General features: G+C 35.4%; 1 protein-coding gene across 1 annotated transcript in view; it reads left to right on the top strand.

Annotated features, from left to right (window-relative positions):
* Positions 1-18199, top strand: part of LOC149808240 (lysosomal-trafficking regulator-like) — a 250120-nt gene that overhangs the window by 133267 nt on the left and 98654 nt on the right. The window contains exons 24-28 of the mRNA XM_089975328.1: positions 5002-5134; positions 7667-7767; positions 11291-11380; positions 13095-13180; positions 17086-17250. Coding sequence (XP_089831454.1) covers positions 5002-5134; positions 7667-7767; positions 11291-11380; positions 13095-13180; positions 17086-17250 — 575 coding nt within the window. The remainder of the gene's footprint in view (positions 1-5001; positions 5135-7666; positions 7768-11290; positions 11381-13094; positions 13181-17085; positions 17251-18199) is intronic.

The raw sequence follows: 18199 nt of genomic DNA, 5'->3' as shown, positions 1-18199 counted from the left end.
AGTTTTAGCTCTACAGGTCAGATGCTACAACTAGAGCATATGGGATGGTCTGCCATTCACTGTCTGTCTCTTACCACAGGTTTGTTATCTCTTCATCTCCTAAACTACTTGGAGGGATGCCATGAACCTGAACACACACATTCATCACAAAGTCTAGTTGATCCTAAATGAAAATGGTGCTACTTGTATTTCCAATATGGCTGCCACAGTGGCCCTCTTAAACATTTTGTTATTGACACTCATCTTGAATGGCTGGTCATATAAAAAAGCGTTTTTCACTAAAAGACTTGTTATTATCCTTAGTTTTTCCTGAACGAAAATAGTGTTGATCTTACATCCAGTATGGCCGCTAGCTTGAAAATGTTGTTGTAGCTACTCAGCCTGAATGGATGGTGATATAAACCTGAGATTTTAGCAAAAGACTTCTTTTAATGTCTAATTGGTCTTACATTACAATTGTGCTGACATTACATCCACTATGGCCACCATTGCAGCCATCTTTGAAAATCTTGTTATCAATACTGAGTCTCTTTCTGAACAGAAAGGCATGTTGACATGATGTTTGTCCAAATTAAAATTGCTGCGATATGACATACAATATGGCAGTCATCCTGAAAATATTATCGTTACTCCTAAATGGAAAGTCATATTGACATGGGGTTTGAAATGAAAATGGTGCTGATCTGACATCTAATATGGCCACGATGGCAGCCATCTTGAAAATCTTGTTATCATTACTTCTTCTGAATGGATAGTCATGCTGACATGGAGTTTTCACTCAAAAGACTTCCTGTAATAAGCAGTTGATCCTAAAGGATTGTGGTGTAAATCTCGCATCTGGTATGGTACCACGATGGCCATCTTGTAAATCCTGTTATTTCTACTCCTCTTGAATGGATAGTCATATTGACATGGAGTTTTCAGCAGTATATTTTTTATTGTGTCTGGTTAGTCCTGAATGAAAATGATGTTGAGTTGACATCTAATATGGTCCCATAATAACCATCTTGAAAATCTTGTTATCGCTATATCTTCTGAATCAAAATGTAGTTTTTACATCAAACTAATTATGTCTAATTAATCTAAAATAAAAATTACTGATCTTACTCCAATATCACTGTCAGAGTTCTCATCTTGAAAATCGTAAGCATATCAGAGTTGGTTTCAACACTCAGCAGTTAAAAAGAAAAAAGAGTCTTTTCCTGGATTGATGGAAATTCTTTTTGGCCATTATTACATCAGTCCCTGGATGGGACTCTTGAGTTTTTGGAATACTTAGTGCTATAGCCATTTTGTTTTGGAAATGAGTTAAGCAGTATTGCAGATTTACTGTTACCTTTTCCAACTTTAGCCAGATGCAGTATATGACTGAAATTTGTGATTGCAGCTACTCCTGCAGTTTTCAGTGGGTTGCTATAAAATTTAGTTCATATTATGGTCTTCATCAGAATATAGGTATTTGTTGCCCAGTCATTGAACTTGACTATGTTCTGATAAGTCATATACATTTTTTTTTTACAGTGGACTTGTCTCTATTAATTGGGAATGGGTTGCACTTCAGATGGGGTTATTTCTAGGTGAGCAAATTGCTCATTATTCCTCTTGTTTCCTTGTAGGGACAGGATAACCATGCATGATGATTTCTTTTGGTATCATATTAACAAATGGTGAGGCATAGTTATTGCTTTTAAGACAGCTGTGGCGGCAATTGGATAATGCCAACATCAGGATTCTGTATTAAAAGTTTTGAGTAAAAAATTTGTGGAATTCAGATATGGGGGTCAAATCATAAGGTGGTATGAAGGTGAGACACTTTCAGGGAACCTTTATTAAGTCAAATATATGGCATACATCACAACATGGATGAAGGTGAGACTTGGTTACAAGGAAGCCTTATTAAGTCAGATAAAGTGGGTACATCATAGCATGGTTCAAAGGTGAGACACTAGGTTGCTGGAAACCCATATTAAGTAGGTTTTTGGGTTTCACCATAATATGGTATGAAGGTGAGACATTTCGGGGAACCCTTATTAAGTCAGATATAGGGAGTACATGATAGCATGATACAAAGGTGATACGTTATGTTACAGGAATCATTATTAAGTCAGATATATGAGGATACATCATAGCATGGTATGAAGATGTGACTCTATGCTACAAGGAACCATTATTAAGTCACATTTGTGGTTTACCATAATTCATGCAATTCATAGAGGAAAAATAATTTTTCTTTTCAGAGAACAAATAATTATGTATAACAAACAATGATTATTATTTAAAAGTAATAACCATGTATGAAAGTAAAAAGTCTACATAACCTACAATACTTGCTGACCATACCATAATAAAATGTAATAAATAAGCTGGCACATTGGTTGTTTTCATGATTTTGAGTAATTAGTAATAAATTCTGCAACGATTCTAAGATGATTCTGTGTATTGAGACAGGTGTTTCCTCCATTCAGTGATATGTAATTAAAGTGGATAATGTTACATATAACTTCTATTCTTACAGCAACATTAATCTAATGAGCCAAATTACAATGAAAAATGAAAGAACTCAAAAACTATTTGTTGCTAGTGAATGTCCGTGAGAGAGAAAAAGAAATGAAACAGTAATGTTTTGATCATGCATAAGATCATGTGCATTTTGAGAAGTCGTTACTGTAGCTGTTATGTTGGCAATATGATTAATATTGTCAAATTTATGTGCAGTTTATTTTCTTACAGTAAGATTAACCTCAATAATCTAACTACAATAAAAATGAGTTTAAAAAGACCTTACATTTTTGTTAGTGTTATTGGTGATGATGTGTGTGTGAGCAACAAAGATGGATGAAACACTGTTGTATGTGTAATGTCTTATGTATTCATTGCATTATTTCTTTGTAGCTGTTGGAGAGAGATTATTTTGGCAGTTGTAATCTTCATTGTTCAGTTATGTGATGATTATGATCCTTAGGGCACTAATATTGTAAATTAATACCAATTAATACCTGTTTGTTCATATTGTAATTAAGTTAGTCATGTCAACATTGCAACAATAATCACATGGACGTACAGAGTTGCTGCATGCTAATTAAATATGACTTGAACTTTGGTGGAAATCAAATTTACTGTTCAGATAATTGTAGTCAAAGCTGGAATGAGGACAAGATTCCCACAGATGAAATCAGATTAGTGAGGATGTCAGTAGCAAAATGAGGCTGTCCATTGGGAAATGAAAATATGTCTGAAGGTTTTAAAGTCCTTGGTCCTATTATAAATTAACAGTAGTAGACATTGCAATGACAAGTATTTACCCCCATCTTCTTTCTTCTTTCTCAAAGATAAAATAGCAGTAGAATGGTGGATTGAAGAATAAAGATAGATTTTCAATAACATTTTTATCTGATAAATGCCATTAAAACAAACATTATTTGTTCTCACCAGCAAAGATAATAGTAGGGTGAATCAAAGAATAAGGGTAGATAGATTCTCACTTAAAGAAACTATAACCCTTTCAAAATGAGGTGTTTGAAGGCCTTTATGAATGATGACAAATGATTATTTCTTTCTTAATCTTCATTATTCAATACCTCAATTAAATACCTAAAGTTAATTAATTAATTAAAGTTTATTTCATCAAACATATTTTTAGCAAATAATACATAGTCATTGATGTATCTAAATTGCACGTCAGTATTTTTTTTAGGCCATTTCTCAAGGCTGTTTGAAATATGAATTTTCTTCTTGACATATAATATAAAATAATACAAAGTTTAAAAAAATGTTAAAACAATGCTTTAATTTTATATTATTTTAATCTCTCATTCTTTGTCATAAAACATTTTGGCAATAATATTTCAGTCTTTTCTTAGAGATAAACTGTCTTAACTTTTTTGTTACAAATATTTAAAGGATTTCTTGAAAAATATGAGGTCTGTATACAAAGGAATATGATTATTTGAATTAAATATGATTTGTATGGACAGATTTTGTATGAAAAATTAGAGGGTACTAAAACTTGCATGAATTATGGTGCATCATAGTACAGGTACAAAGGTGGGACAGTATGTTCAAGGAAGCTCATGTTCAGTGTTTGTTGAAGTCATATACATGAAGGTATTTCAGAGTGCACTTCAAGGTGAAAAACTGTATACTAATAAATCCCTCATGATCTTTTTTCTTTTGCATAGTCCTTTCACACAGGCACACTTTCTTTTCCATTCACACTGGCACACTTTCTTTTCCATTCACACAGGCACACTTTCTTTTCCATTCACACAGGCACACTTTCTTTTCCATTCACACTGGTACACTTTCTTTTCCATTCACACAGGCACACTTTCTTTTCCATTCACACAGGCACACTTTCTTTTCCATTCACACAGGCACACTTTCTTTTCCATTCACACTGGCACACTTTCTTTTCCATTCACACAGGCACACTTTCTTTTCCATTCACACAGGCACACTTTCTTTTCCATTCACACAGGCACACTTTCTTTTCCATTCCTGCATTGAACTGAGCAGATAAATTACTACAATGTCCCCTGTTCTCCTAGATAAGATATTGAAGTATGGTAACAGTAAAATAATTTCTAAAAAAGTCACACACTTTCAGGTCAAATTAAGGATGATATTACTTGGGATTTGCCTGGCTGTTGTCTCCTTTCTCATGGAATGTTTCAGGGGCTGCAATAACTTGTGCATCGTAACTTTTTATATCATCTGCCACCTGTGATGAATTGGATAAGAAAGAAAAAGAACAAAAAGAATGGAAAATTCCATGTATCTCTCTTGAAAAGGGCATGATGCAGATTACAGTGTGGACTGGTGCCAGTTACTATTCTCTGGAGCAGTTTGCAGTAGACAATGATAATGGAAATGGGAGGATATGTAAAGAAAAATAATATATGAAAGAGTAGAGGGAATAACACAAATGAGGGTTGATACATTGGCTACTAGTATACTATTTTATGAGGGAATGCTTTATTTTCATTTCTCGCTATCTTTTAGGCTTTGTTTGATGGAAGCTGTGGAGGAGCCATCACTTGTTCAACAATCAGCTATACAGCTGACATTGGCATTGCTTGGAAACAGCACTGGTGACCTTGCCCTTTGTCATAATGCATTGAATGTTTGCACTCAGGTAAGAATTGACAGCAGTTTTTTTCATTTTGTCTCCTGTGATATGAAGTTGTGTCCATACACCCTCTAATATATGTGATCAGGGTATAGTTATTTTTGTATATTTTTTTTGGTTTGGTGAAATTTTCAGTTTGCCTGTTGTTAACAGATATTAGTCCTTGGCATCATGTTTCAGTTGCTGCTGCAGATAGTGTCAACATTTGTGATGCATTTGGCTGCAAGGTTTTAAAACCTTAAAGGAATGTCTCTCACATGTACCATATGTACTCATTTATAAGCTGAATTTAAGAGCAAACCACACAGACCCAGATATGCCATCACATGATGCGCCATGAAATCTGGGTCTCTGCAGTTTGTTAGGAATAATCAGTAGAACAAACAGCATATACCCTGATTTGCTTAGGTGTAATCAATAGAAGAAACAACATAGACCCTGATCTGCTGGTACAACATGCTATGGAAGATAAGGATATTTGTTGTTTGCATTTTGACTCGACTTATAAGCGAGTATACATGGTATAATGAAGCATCAGTAAGCCATTTAGCTATCTAATGAGGGGCCCTGAGTGGACGAGTGGTCTAAAATGCTCTCCGTTATGGATCACTGCCATCTCACCTCTGTCTGCTTGGGTTCGAGTCTAGGATTCGACCAATGTGGGTATGTGAGAAAGCTTGCCAGTAGCTTTTCGTGGGTCGGTGGTTCTTCCCGGGATTTTACAGGGTTCTTCCTCCACCATTAATACTGGTTGCCATGTATAGCCTATCGTGTGCTGAAAAATGGCGTTAAACCCCACAACAACAACAAAAAAAAAAAGCTATCTAATGCCTGCCATAATGTAGAAGATATCTATCTATGATGATGTCTGTCCATCTGTCTGTTCCCTATTTTACTTCCACACAATGATTCAACTTCTCCAATATCTACCATTATAACATTTGTTAAGTAGCTTTCTTCCATTATAACATTTGTTAAGTAGCTTGCATTTTGGGGCAAGGAACAATCCTATTGATTTTGAATTCCAAAGGTAAAATAAAGTGCTTGGTCCTAGTGACTGAAGGATGGAAAACTGTTTCCACACAGTAACTTGACTTATCTAACAGATATCTTGACCACAATCTGCAACTGGGTTGTATTTGAGAGAAAAAAGATACAGAATCATTTAGAGTGAAAAGTTCCAATGTCAGGCTTGTATAGTGACTCAAAAAAACAAAAAACGGTTTTTGCACAATATATGCTTAGTTCTCTTTGACAAATTTTGTGGATGGCTTGTACTTAAGGCATGGAAGAGACCATTCATGTTGGCTACGAAAAGTCAAAGGCAAAAGGTACAGGGACAGATATAAAGAAAAATTAATTCCCTGATGCTATTTAAGTTCTTAACTGTATGCTTTGCTGAATTTTGTTGATGGTTTGCATGTGAGCCAAGGAAGACGTATGTTGATTCGAGGCAAGAAAGGCACCTTTGATTCTGGGGTCAGTAGATCAAAGATCAAGGCCAGTGAAACTGAAGAAAAATTTTTTTGTTTACTTGTGATCCATTTCCTTTACTTCAATCAAAAAATGTTTTAGTGGCTTGTCTTTAAAACAAGAAAGACAGTTATTGCTTTTCAGTTCAAAAGTTCAAGAATCCAATGGATGAAAGAGGGTTCTGTATAAAAGAAGTTTAATAATGCTGTTTACCACATATCAAGTAGATAATGTACCACATATCAAGTAGATAATGTACCACATAGCAGGTATATAATGTACCACATAGCAGGTATATAATGTACCACATAGCAGGTATATAATGTACCATTTATAGTACACTTGTTTTGTATCACTTTCCACTTCCACCCACCTTTGACACCCAGGGCAGGGTGGGTGTTATTTTGAAAGCTTTGATAGGTTTTTCTTTGAGGTGCTTCTTTATTCCTAAAGGCCCCATGTACTGTTAGGAATTGTTGTTGAACTGAGACTTTATTATTTACTGTAGCTCATTCACGTGGAGCATGTTGCCTGCTATTACCTAGGAGCAGATGTGACACTGAAATGTGTATGCATTTAGCATATTTGTGTCTTGTGCATATTCTGAAAACAATATTGTTTTCATCAGTACATGCTTATCTTTATCATCACTTTAAAGGTACATGGTAGAAAACCAAAACCATTGATGATCCTTCATTTTGTTGTAATTCAAACCTTTATCCTTATTAGTGTGTCTGTGTGTGTGTGTGTGTGTGTGTGTGTATGTGTGTGTGTGTGTTAAAAGCTGTTATGATCCTTGAAGTTCAAACTTTGTGTCATTATTTATCTTCCAAATGGTGAAATAAATTCATGGATTTTTATCAGGTAGCAAAGCTATAAAACACTTATTTGTTGCTTGCTGTAGTTAAAGTGTATTTTGAATACTGCTGTTCTCCCTGTTTCTTGCTGTTATTTCTTCTGAATGAGCCGGTTCAGTGCAAAAATGAGTCAGCTAGTTTACTCTATGTTCTTGTTGTCATTGTTGTTAATTGTATTCATATACGTATGTAATATTCTGTGTTCCAGCTGTTTGAAAGCTCCATTGTACTGGCAGGTGCAATGGTGGATGCCGGGCTGATGGAAGTCTTGTCCAACATGATCATCAAAGTTCTGGAGAAAGAATCCTGGTACACCTTCTTTTATCCATTACTGTCTGTTAGATCAAAGAAATTTTGAAATTCAAACAGATTATTTTGATATTTCTCAAGTAGGTCACTTTATTTGCTATTAAAGCAAGCCTTTGATACATGTCCAAAAATGGCTAATCTGACATTTGTCCCAATTTACTTTTGGTCCTACTGCTTGAAGCAGGGATATCTTCATTTGGTCCTGTCTGTTAACTCTGAGAAGCTTGTAAACAAAATTGCACAAAAACCACTAGGCATAGACAAATTTGTCTAGCATATTTGACTCCTACTGTAGTTGACCTGATTAGATTTTCAGTTAGATTTTTAGGGCATTACTGTAACAGTAATTTTCGCCACATCTTTCAAGTTTGAATATTATAGATAAGAGGTAGACAGATAAAGTATGTTTGTAATCTTATTTTGGTGATATAAGATTTTCATGACATTACAGTGATATTTTACATTTTTCTAATTTCTTTTATTACGGTCTCGAGTAGGGGTATAGTCTTTTATCCAACACAAAATCTAGCACAACTTGTTAATGCATAACCCTTTACCTACTGCAAGTGCCTTTGGATGCCTCTACTCCATTCTTATGCAAGCGCCTTTGGACGCCTCTACTCCATTCTCATGCAAGTGCCTTTGGATGCCTCTACTCCATTCTCATGAAAGTGCCTTTGGATGCCTCTACTCCATTCTCATGCAAGTGCCTTTGGATGCCTCTACTCCATTCTCATGCAAGTGCCTTTGGACGCCTCTACACCATTCTCATGAAAGTGCCTTTGGATGCCTCTACTCCATTCTCATGAAAGTGCCTTTGGACACCTCTACTCCATTCTCTTGAAAGTGCCTTTGGATGCCTCTACTCCATTCTCATGAAAGTGCCTTTGGATGCCTCTACTCCATTCTCATGCAAGCACCTTTGGATGCCTCTACTCCATTCTCATGAAAGTGCCTTTGGATGCCTCTACTCCATTCTCATGCAAGCGCCTTTGGATGCCTCTACTCCATTCTCATGCAAGCGCCTTTGGATGCCTCTACTCCATTCTCATGCAAGTGCCTTTGGACGCCTCTACACCATTCTCATGGAAGCACCTTTCGATGCCTGCTGTAAACAACGGCCATTTTGAGTGAGTTAGCATAGCGCCACCTTTGGGAAAACCCCCTATTCGATACTTCATTCATTGGCGTGAATGACCATTACATCAGATCAAGTGGTCACTGTTTAAGATCTGGTTGAAAACTGGGTCATATTCTCCACTCTTGAACATGGAGGCTGCAGATTTTGTTCAGTACTTACTTGACTTTTCATGATTAGAATCTCAACTATGAAAGCTTCAATAACTTAAGTAAAGGCTCTGATATTGATGTAGGCAGCAAATAGTTTTTATAAATTATCAAATTCAGATGATTTAGTGATGTAAACGAAAAGAACTTGTAAATTTAGAGTATGAGAATTGGCAGTGACGGTTGGTCACGTGGCTTCACTGACTTGACGGTGAACAAGTTCACTCAAGATTTTAAAGCACATAAAAATTCTTCCGTAAAAATAATTATACAGCTATCAAAATCAGAGTTTACTAAAAGTCTTTCCATACGTAATATATGTGCGTCAAAGATTTAAAATGGTTAAAATTGATGTTAAACGTCACATATACTACAGTGCTTAACAGTTAACAGGCAGGCCTATGTGTATGGAGTCAAATAGGTAACAGGTGTTCTATTTATAGCTTACTGCACTGGGTAACATTGCTACACGTATATTGAAGGGCTAAAAAGCCATACACTCGATGAGGTAACGGGTTGACACATCAGTACTTTGTAACTTTTGTCCCACCTGCAAACCATAGTCGAGACAGAGGTGTTTACATTGTTGTTGGCACCATTCAATTTTTGCATGCAGCTCATTTTCTGATATTGATGCATGTACAGCCATGAAACTAGATGTTTGCATCTGTACTGCTTATGTTATTCAAAAGGAGATCACAGTGACCTACTGTACATGCTTTTGTGACTTTGCCACACATTTGTTGTATGCCTGGACATAGCAGGTGAGACATAGGATTGTCTTTCCCTGGGTTAACAGGTACATTATATGACTGTTTTGATGGTGATGGTATTGTCATCATTATTTTGACCTTGGGTTGTGACATTGTTATCAGTGTTAAGATCTGAGATGGATGGGTAGGGAACCCATCAGGGAACTACCCAGCTGGGTGGGTGTTTACTAGGTTGGGTTTCTCCATTCTCAGTTTGTCCATGTCACACCCCTCTCTTGTATCCCCATTTTTGTGAACCATAAAATGCTTTTGTGGTTTTGTTTCTTTAAATCTTGTTACTGACACCCAGAAAGATGGGGATGAGGGGTGGAGAACCCAACTCAGCAAGGTCATATTTTTATCTTAAAACCTGGCTAAACTGGGTATTCCTGGATAGGGCAAATCCAGCTGGTTCTGGGTGGCAGGGTAAGGTACCTGTCCCTCCCTAGCTAAGATCTGAGTTAATCTAAAAGTTCAGGAAAGGCATGATATATGGCACTCTTGACAGCAAGGAACCCTTGGTTCAATGATTTTGATGCTGCAGGTTCCACATGGCTTATTTCTGATGGCATCTGTTGTAAATGTCATGAATGTGCACATATTGATGACTGTTTAGTTGTCATTTTAACAAATGTTGTAATTCTCAAGTTTAGTTTGAAGCTAAATGAGTATGTTGAATTTCAACAGCAAACTTGAGTTTGAAATAAATCATGCAATCTGATTGATGTGGAAACAATAGTACCCATATTCCAAACCATGAATTTGTGGAAACAATAATACCCATATTTCCAACCATAAAATTGTGGAAATAATAGTACCCATTCCCAAACCATGCCTTTGTGGAAAAAATAGTACCCCATTTCCTAAACCATGAATTTGTGGAAACAATAGGACTCCATTCCCAAACCATGAATTTGTGGAAACAATAGGACTCCATTCCCAAACCATGAATTTGTGGAAACAATAGGACTCCATTCCCAAACCATGAATTTGTGGAAACAATAGGACTCCATTCCCAAACCATGAATTTGTGGAAACAATAGGACTCCATTCCCAAACCATGAATTTGTGGAAACAATAGGACTCCATTCCCAAACCATGAATTTGTGGAAACAATAGGACTCCATTCCCAAACCATGAATTTGTAGAAATAATAGTACCCCATACCCAAACTATAAATTTGTGGAAATAAAAGTACCCCTTTCCCAAACCATGAATTTGTGGAAACAGTAGTACCCATATCCCAAACCATGAATTTTTGGAAACAATAGTACCCATGTCCCCAACCATGAGTTTGTGGAAATAATAGTACTCATATCCCAAATTATGTATTTAGCACCAAATGAATTGACAGGATTTATTACTGCTGTAAAAATACATCCAAGGCATGAAGCATGATATTTACAATTTTGTTTTTGCCAGTAGTGTCCAGTACATGAAATTTAATTGTATATTTAGTAATTGATGTTTGTATATTTGTGTAGTCCAGGCGATGTGGAGGGATTTGATGAGAGTGAGATGCTCCTGCATGACATCCAGTGTTTTCTGTGCACAATGGCTGTATGGGAATTCAGGTAAAGGCAGTCTGTGTTCCCTTTTGCTCATGTTTCAAAGATCTATTGTTCATTGTTTTATGGTATGGTTGTTTGTTTGTAGTGTAGATTCTTCCATGAGTATTTGAAGCATCTCATTAAAGCTAGTTGTTAGGTTTTGTGGATTGATGAATGAAGAGTTCATGGTAAAAATAAATGATAGCAGACAAGGATCACTAGCAATTATTGTAATAAAAGTTGGGTTTAAAATCTGAATGTTGGCAGTTAACTTTTGATCATGTTAATCTTGTTGCCATTAATTTCCACAACAATTTTATCTCCAGAAAACTTTGTAGGCAGCAATAATGCTTGATATTTTGATGATCATTTTACAATGGTTTGTTCAGAATCTATATTTAAATGTTCAGATGGAGCAGTTTTATTAATAATATTTTAAATGACACTGTAATTACTTTGTAAGAGTTACATTGATTAATTCTGGCCTTGATGCCATGGCCTAATACTATGCTTGGGTACATCTCAGTAACTATGGAAACAGAAAGCAAACTGTTGAAGTGAGCACTTGGTTACTACTGTATGAAGAGTCTTACCAAAAAAAAAGAATTGCCTGCAGGCTCCAGTACCATCAAAGGATGATGGTTTAGATATATTTTTAATGAACTTTATTTATTTAATCATATTGCTTACCAGGGAACAAGTAAATGGAATCTCATTGAGTGGTTTCTAAGCTAAGTTCAAGGGACTTATACTGAGATCTGGCCTGATCCCAAAATGATGAACATCATAGACCCAGATCTGGCTTGATGCCAAAGCCATGAACAGCATTCATCCAGATCTGGCTTGATGCCAAAGTCATGAACAGCATTCACCCAGATCTGGCCTGACCCTAAAATCATGAACAGCATAGACCAGGATCTGGCCTGACCCCAAAGTCATGAACGGCATAGACTCAGATCTGGCCTGACCCCAAAGTCATGAACAGTATAGTCCCAGATCTGGCCTGACCCCAAAGTCATGAACAGTATAGTCCCAGATCTGGCCTGACCCCAAAGTCATGAACAGTATAGTCCCAGATCTGGCCTGACCCCAAAGTCATGAACGGCATAGACTCAGATCTGGCCTGACCCCAAAGTCATGAACAGTATAGTCCCAGATCTGGCCTGACCCCAAAGTCATGAACGGCATAGACTCAGATCTGGCCTGACCCCAAAGTCATGAACAGTATAGTCCCAGATCTGGCCTGACCCCAAAGTCATGAACAGTATAGTCCCAGATCCATGTCATGAACAGCATATACCATATATACATGCTTATAAGTCAATTCAATTTTAAGTCAACCCCCCACTTTAGGGCAGCAGAAAAGAGACTGTCTTTTTTACCCTCCTATAAGTCATGGTGTTTTTTGAAAGCCAGTTCTGTCTGCAAGGGGTGACATGTGGTCAGTGAGTCAGAGTCGCACTTGGGGAAAAATAAACAAGTTCAACTGGATAGTTGGATTGACAAGCAGATAGGACAAATAAGGACAAAATCAGTATAGAATAAATACATTTGTATTATTGAGTTGAAAATGTACAATTAAATTGACAACTTTCATTTTGTCTATCTTCATGTAATAAAATGTATATTGCTTATTATTTTAATCCATTTATGTAAATCTATGCATTGAGTTAAGAAAAAGTTATTCATCGGACTGCTGTAACTGTGATATGTAAGAATAATTCATAACTACTTTCAGTGCTAGTGGTCCAGAACACTACCAACAGTTTGAAGACATTCTGAACCTACTTAAGGAGTTAGAAACCAGGGAAGACAATTGCAAAGGTATGTATGTGTTGTCATGGAGATTCCCTCAGTTGCTTGGAGCACCCTCAATTGCTGAGGTAGAGAGATCAGCCTGACACTTCCATACTTGATCAAGCATTCAAGTCATGTGAGATTTCTATTTTACAATTCACCACCTATCCTTGCATGAGGTAGATTAGATGGGAGGCCACCTTAGTATGATGAGGGATGACATAATACTCTGAGAAATTGACCATGCCATCATAAGAAAGGCAGACCCTTCAAGTTATCTCCTCTGTGCTGCTACTCAGCACTTACAACTTATAATCATTCCAGTTGAGGCATCTGAGTGACAATAGTGTCATCTTTATCTGTATTTTAAGTCATGATTTCAAGTTGGTTTTATAAAGCCAACAATTTGATGACCATGAGAAAAATGATCTTAACTTTTTTATATATGCCAGCTGATAGAGGGAGGATCTTAGTGACAGAATATTAAATAATAGGATTTATGCAATGGCTGTTTGTCACTCCAACATGAAACATTCAACTTGTTGCATACATTTTATGTTGGTCTCTATTTAACATGTTAAAGAGACTGTTTATTACATAAGTGGGCTGACTTTGCAAATCTGAGGTAATTGTTTTGGCAGATATCAATTAGAATGTTGCAGGATAAATTGCACATGTTAGTGTTGCTGACATTTCAGAGAAATCAGAATAAACAAGTTGTGATGAACATTCAGCCATTAGCACATTTTTTAATCCTTTTTCATTGAAAGACTACTATGTCCTAACTGTAAATGGTAATGATCTGACATTCAGCATAGTGGCCATCTTGAAACATTTGTTACTGTTATTCAGTAGATGGACATATCAATGTGCAATGGTCTTGAATGGTTTTCATCTGATGGACCTGATGGTCATCTTGAGAATATTTTTAGGCTAGTCCACCTGAATAAATGGTCATATTAACATGGCTTTTCATGAAAAGACCATGTATGATAACTATATGATCCTAAAGACCTGCCAACCCTTACAAACCCTTAAATTACAGGCTTGCAGAATAATAGCAAAACTTACAGAAATACGAATGTTGCAGTAAAATCCCAATACTGACTTGTGCGTGTTTGATTTGGATCTGGGTTTCATGTTAGATTCAATGGAGTTTGTCAGGGAACCAGACTAACTTTACAAGAGTACCTCAGACACTTTAAATTGCACATATTTTTTCATGGAAAATGTCTGCATGATCAAGCTGTTGATTATAAAGTGTTCTAAACATGGCATCCAACAAACGAAACATGAAAGGGACAATAAACCTCCTACAAAGTTTAAATAGCACATTAGAATAAAAACAAATATTCAGGTTCTTTGGGGCAAAAAGCAGGAAGGGAAACAACCGTGTTTATTTAACATCGTTGTTGATTTAAACCTGTCTCATGGAAAGATGATTGTCATCTCTATGTGAAATTGCAAACAAAAAAGTCCAAATGGATTATGTCAGGTTGAGAGATAACAAGAAGCTATTAAACTCCATAAGGGTTTGGAATTGCAGTCTGTGAACCTGTACTGGAGGTAATTATGGTCTAAATTACTTTACAGACCTTTCAATTGAATATAATGTTTACCATTGCAGCATCAGTCTACAACCACACTTCTGTACTTTTTAAATGCATGTTTTCCAACTTGACAATACATGATATTTTGTTACACCTTACTGAGAATGTGTCTAGCGTATGGAAAAAATATTGACTGCCTTACTGAGAAGGTCTTTTTGGGGTTTGCAGGTCTGCAAATGGTGTTGATCTGACTTTCAGTGTGGCTGCTGTATTAAAAGTCTTGTTATCACTTTTCCTGAGCAGATGCTCGGATCTATATGGGATTTTAATAAAGGACTTTTTTGGATGTCTAGTTTATATAAATGAACATGATGCTGATCTGACATCCCACATTAACACAATGGTTGCCCCTTTGAAAGTCATTGTTCCTATTCCTTATACTTCACTGACCTTTTCAACTAAGTGAAATGTACATACACAATTATTTTTGACAAGAATCCATATTTAATTGTTTTTCAGCAAAACAAATAAAGTAGTTGACAATCGTCATTCGATGTCAAGGTTAAAGCTTTTGATTCATGTTTTCATTTGTGATTGTTTATGAGCATGGTAACACAAATGAGAATTAATAAATTTTTAGCAAACCCATTGTATGGATGTATCTGAAGAAAACCAATTCAATAACTTATTTCCCTCAAGAAATTATTATGGATTTTTCCAAAGAACTACATTCACTTTAGCATCTAAATGGCCCTAAGAAACATCACATTTTCAGGAGCTATCATTATCATGATGAGTTATGTATTCTGTATTGAAAATAAATATTATTGTTCTTCATTGCTGTTCAGAGGATCATCCTAGGATGACGTAAACAGTCATTTCTAAATTGTTAAAAGAAAATAGTAAAGAACAAAAATTAGTATTTAATAATACACCACTCCCTCTATAACGCACACCTGTATAACTTATGAATCCACTTATAATGTAGGGTGGGGCATAGATTCCATTTTTTAAAATAGAAAATACCCTTAGAATTTTTCCCAATTCTTTGAAAATGAAGATTGTCACGATCAAAATTGGTAAATGAAACCTTGATATTTTATTTATGAAAATGATGGTTTGATCCTGGAGATTTGAATTGATATCATGAAATTCTCAACCTTTAAAAAGAAGTCATATATTTTGTTAAATTTTCTTTCCAAACAACATTCTTAGTAAACTGGAAATAAAATAATTAGATTAAAATTCAGTCAATGAATATGGCACAAATGCCCACTGGTGGCCACACTTTAATAAATAAATAGCAATTAAATAAGTTTTGTCAAGTGACATTTGTGTTTTAGTTCTATCTTTTGCTTCAGTTTCAATGTTATCATCATAAACACTGTATGCCCTCATGTATCCAATGTGAAAATTTCAGTCTGCTATCACAGCTCTGTCTGTGGTAACATAATTAAATGCCAACTGTGTTTTGATCTTGTGGAAATATTTGTTGTATTGTTACACTCGGATAAAAACAGACCTGCTTTTTATTGTCACGTCAATTACATCTGTTGTATCAAATAAAAAAAAGTGCATGGCATAAAACAAAGGTAAAAAGGCATGTAAATCCTACCTGTGTAAGAGGTAGTGGTCACATTTGTGTCAGGTCAGCTCTTTTCAGTTGATCAAATACTGTTATAAATATTAATACATTATAATTTAAATACCTTAAATTTGCATACTATAATATTTGTTTTCTCCTTTGAATGAAGAAATAGTTGCATATTTGTGATCTTATCCATAGAGAGTGTGGTGAAAGTGATAAGTGTAAAATATAAACAGGTAAATACTCAAGTGCAACTAAGAAATTTCAATCCCCTCTCCCACTGCAGTTTGCAGACCTGGTATGGGTATGGAAATCCAAACAGATATAATCATTGCAACAGTTGCCTAATTTTCTGAACCTATAAAAGCCAATGTAAGACATCTATAACACAATATATAATTGCAATTTTTATTCTTTAGGGATGCAACATAACAATGATTACAGTAATACTTGGATCGATTGGCATGGGAAAAAAATGGCTTCATTAACAACTACATGTATATCGATGCTGTCAGTCTTTCCAGTTTTAATGCAAGATTAGGAAGGCAATAAAAGATAAATCTAGAAATATTACTCTTGGTACTTTGGTTTTGACATAAAAGTATGGTTTTTCTTCAATTTTAAGAAAAAATATTTTTGTCACTTCATTAAAAGTATAGTCTTTTGTCCCCCATCCCTGTAATTTTTTTAGTTGGTGGGGGCCTAGGGGAAACCTGATAACATCCAACAAGAGAGTGAACATTTTTTCATTATTATTGACTTTACCTTTACAAAGTATTTATATATTATTTCAGGATGTGAAAGTAAGGGTGTCCAAACCCTGCGGATGTTCCAATACCTTATTTTGGGAAAGGTTCTTGAGTTGGTAGAGCAAGTAAGCGAGGAAGTCAGTAACCAGTCATTTAGCATCTTCCCAAGGCAGCTGTCCTCACCATCAAGATCTTTTTCTTCATCATACGGTACAAAATTTAACTGAAAATTACAGATTATTTTATCAATTTCACAAAAGAAAGTAATATTCTTGCAGGCTGTTGTTTTTTTGAATATTTTTTTAAGATCTGTTAAAACTATCATCAGGGTTAATGACACGAACATCATCGATCAGAATTTATTGGTCTGAAAAGTTAATTTTATATATATGTTGTTTCACTGATGATGCTATTCATTCATATTTTTATTGCACCATTTATAATACTGTTTTGCACCTAGTATACCATAGTTTGGTGTGTATGATGCACATGTATTGTAGCTAATTTTTTATATTTGGGAGGGGTATACGTTTTACAGAAGAACAAAAAAAAAGATTTTTTTCCAGGTCAGTTGGACAGAAGTATGACAGCACCAAAGCTGCCTACTCATCACATTCTCTCAAGATGAAATATTAAATCTGTTGCATAGCAACTAGATTATTAAAGAATTAAATAATGCTCAGAAACCTCTATAGTCCTGTTTGATTGGTTATGTTAATAAATTCATTTTATTTTATATCACTGTGAAGCATTTGTTCCTTGACTTGACTGGAAATTCTTGAATATGCGACTGGTAACTTGTTCTGCTCTGTCATGTCGTCTACATTAAAGTGGAGTACCATATTAAGCAGAACAGATGTGATTATCATACCCATTAATGTTCAGTATTCGATAACAGTTGATTTTCTTCATTAATTAATTTCTTTATTCAAAATTCTTTTGAAATATAATATTTAGAATTCAAATGACAGATGAGGACAAATAGTAACATTTCAAGGGTGATGACATTTTGTAGATAGATTTCAGTTTTTGAGGTTTTAAGGTCATGGATACCTAGTATTGTGCAAGTACAAGTTCTATAACATCTTTAAATTGTACCCCCTACCCCCTCCATGTTTTTTAACTGACTAATGCAAATATAGCAAGAAAAATATAACAA

Source organism: Sinohyriopsis cumingii, chromosome 1 (genome assembly GCF_028554795.1).
Source record: "Sinohyriopsis cumingii isolate HCF-2022 chromosome 1, ASM2855479v2, whole genome shotgun sequence".
Taxonomy (NCBI): Eukaryota; Metazoa; Mollusca; class Bivalvia; order Unionida; family Unionidae; genus Sinohyriopsis; species Sinohyriopsis cumingii.
Note: the sequence above shows the minus strand (reverse complement) of the source record. Positions and strands in the feature narration are given on the sequence as shown.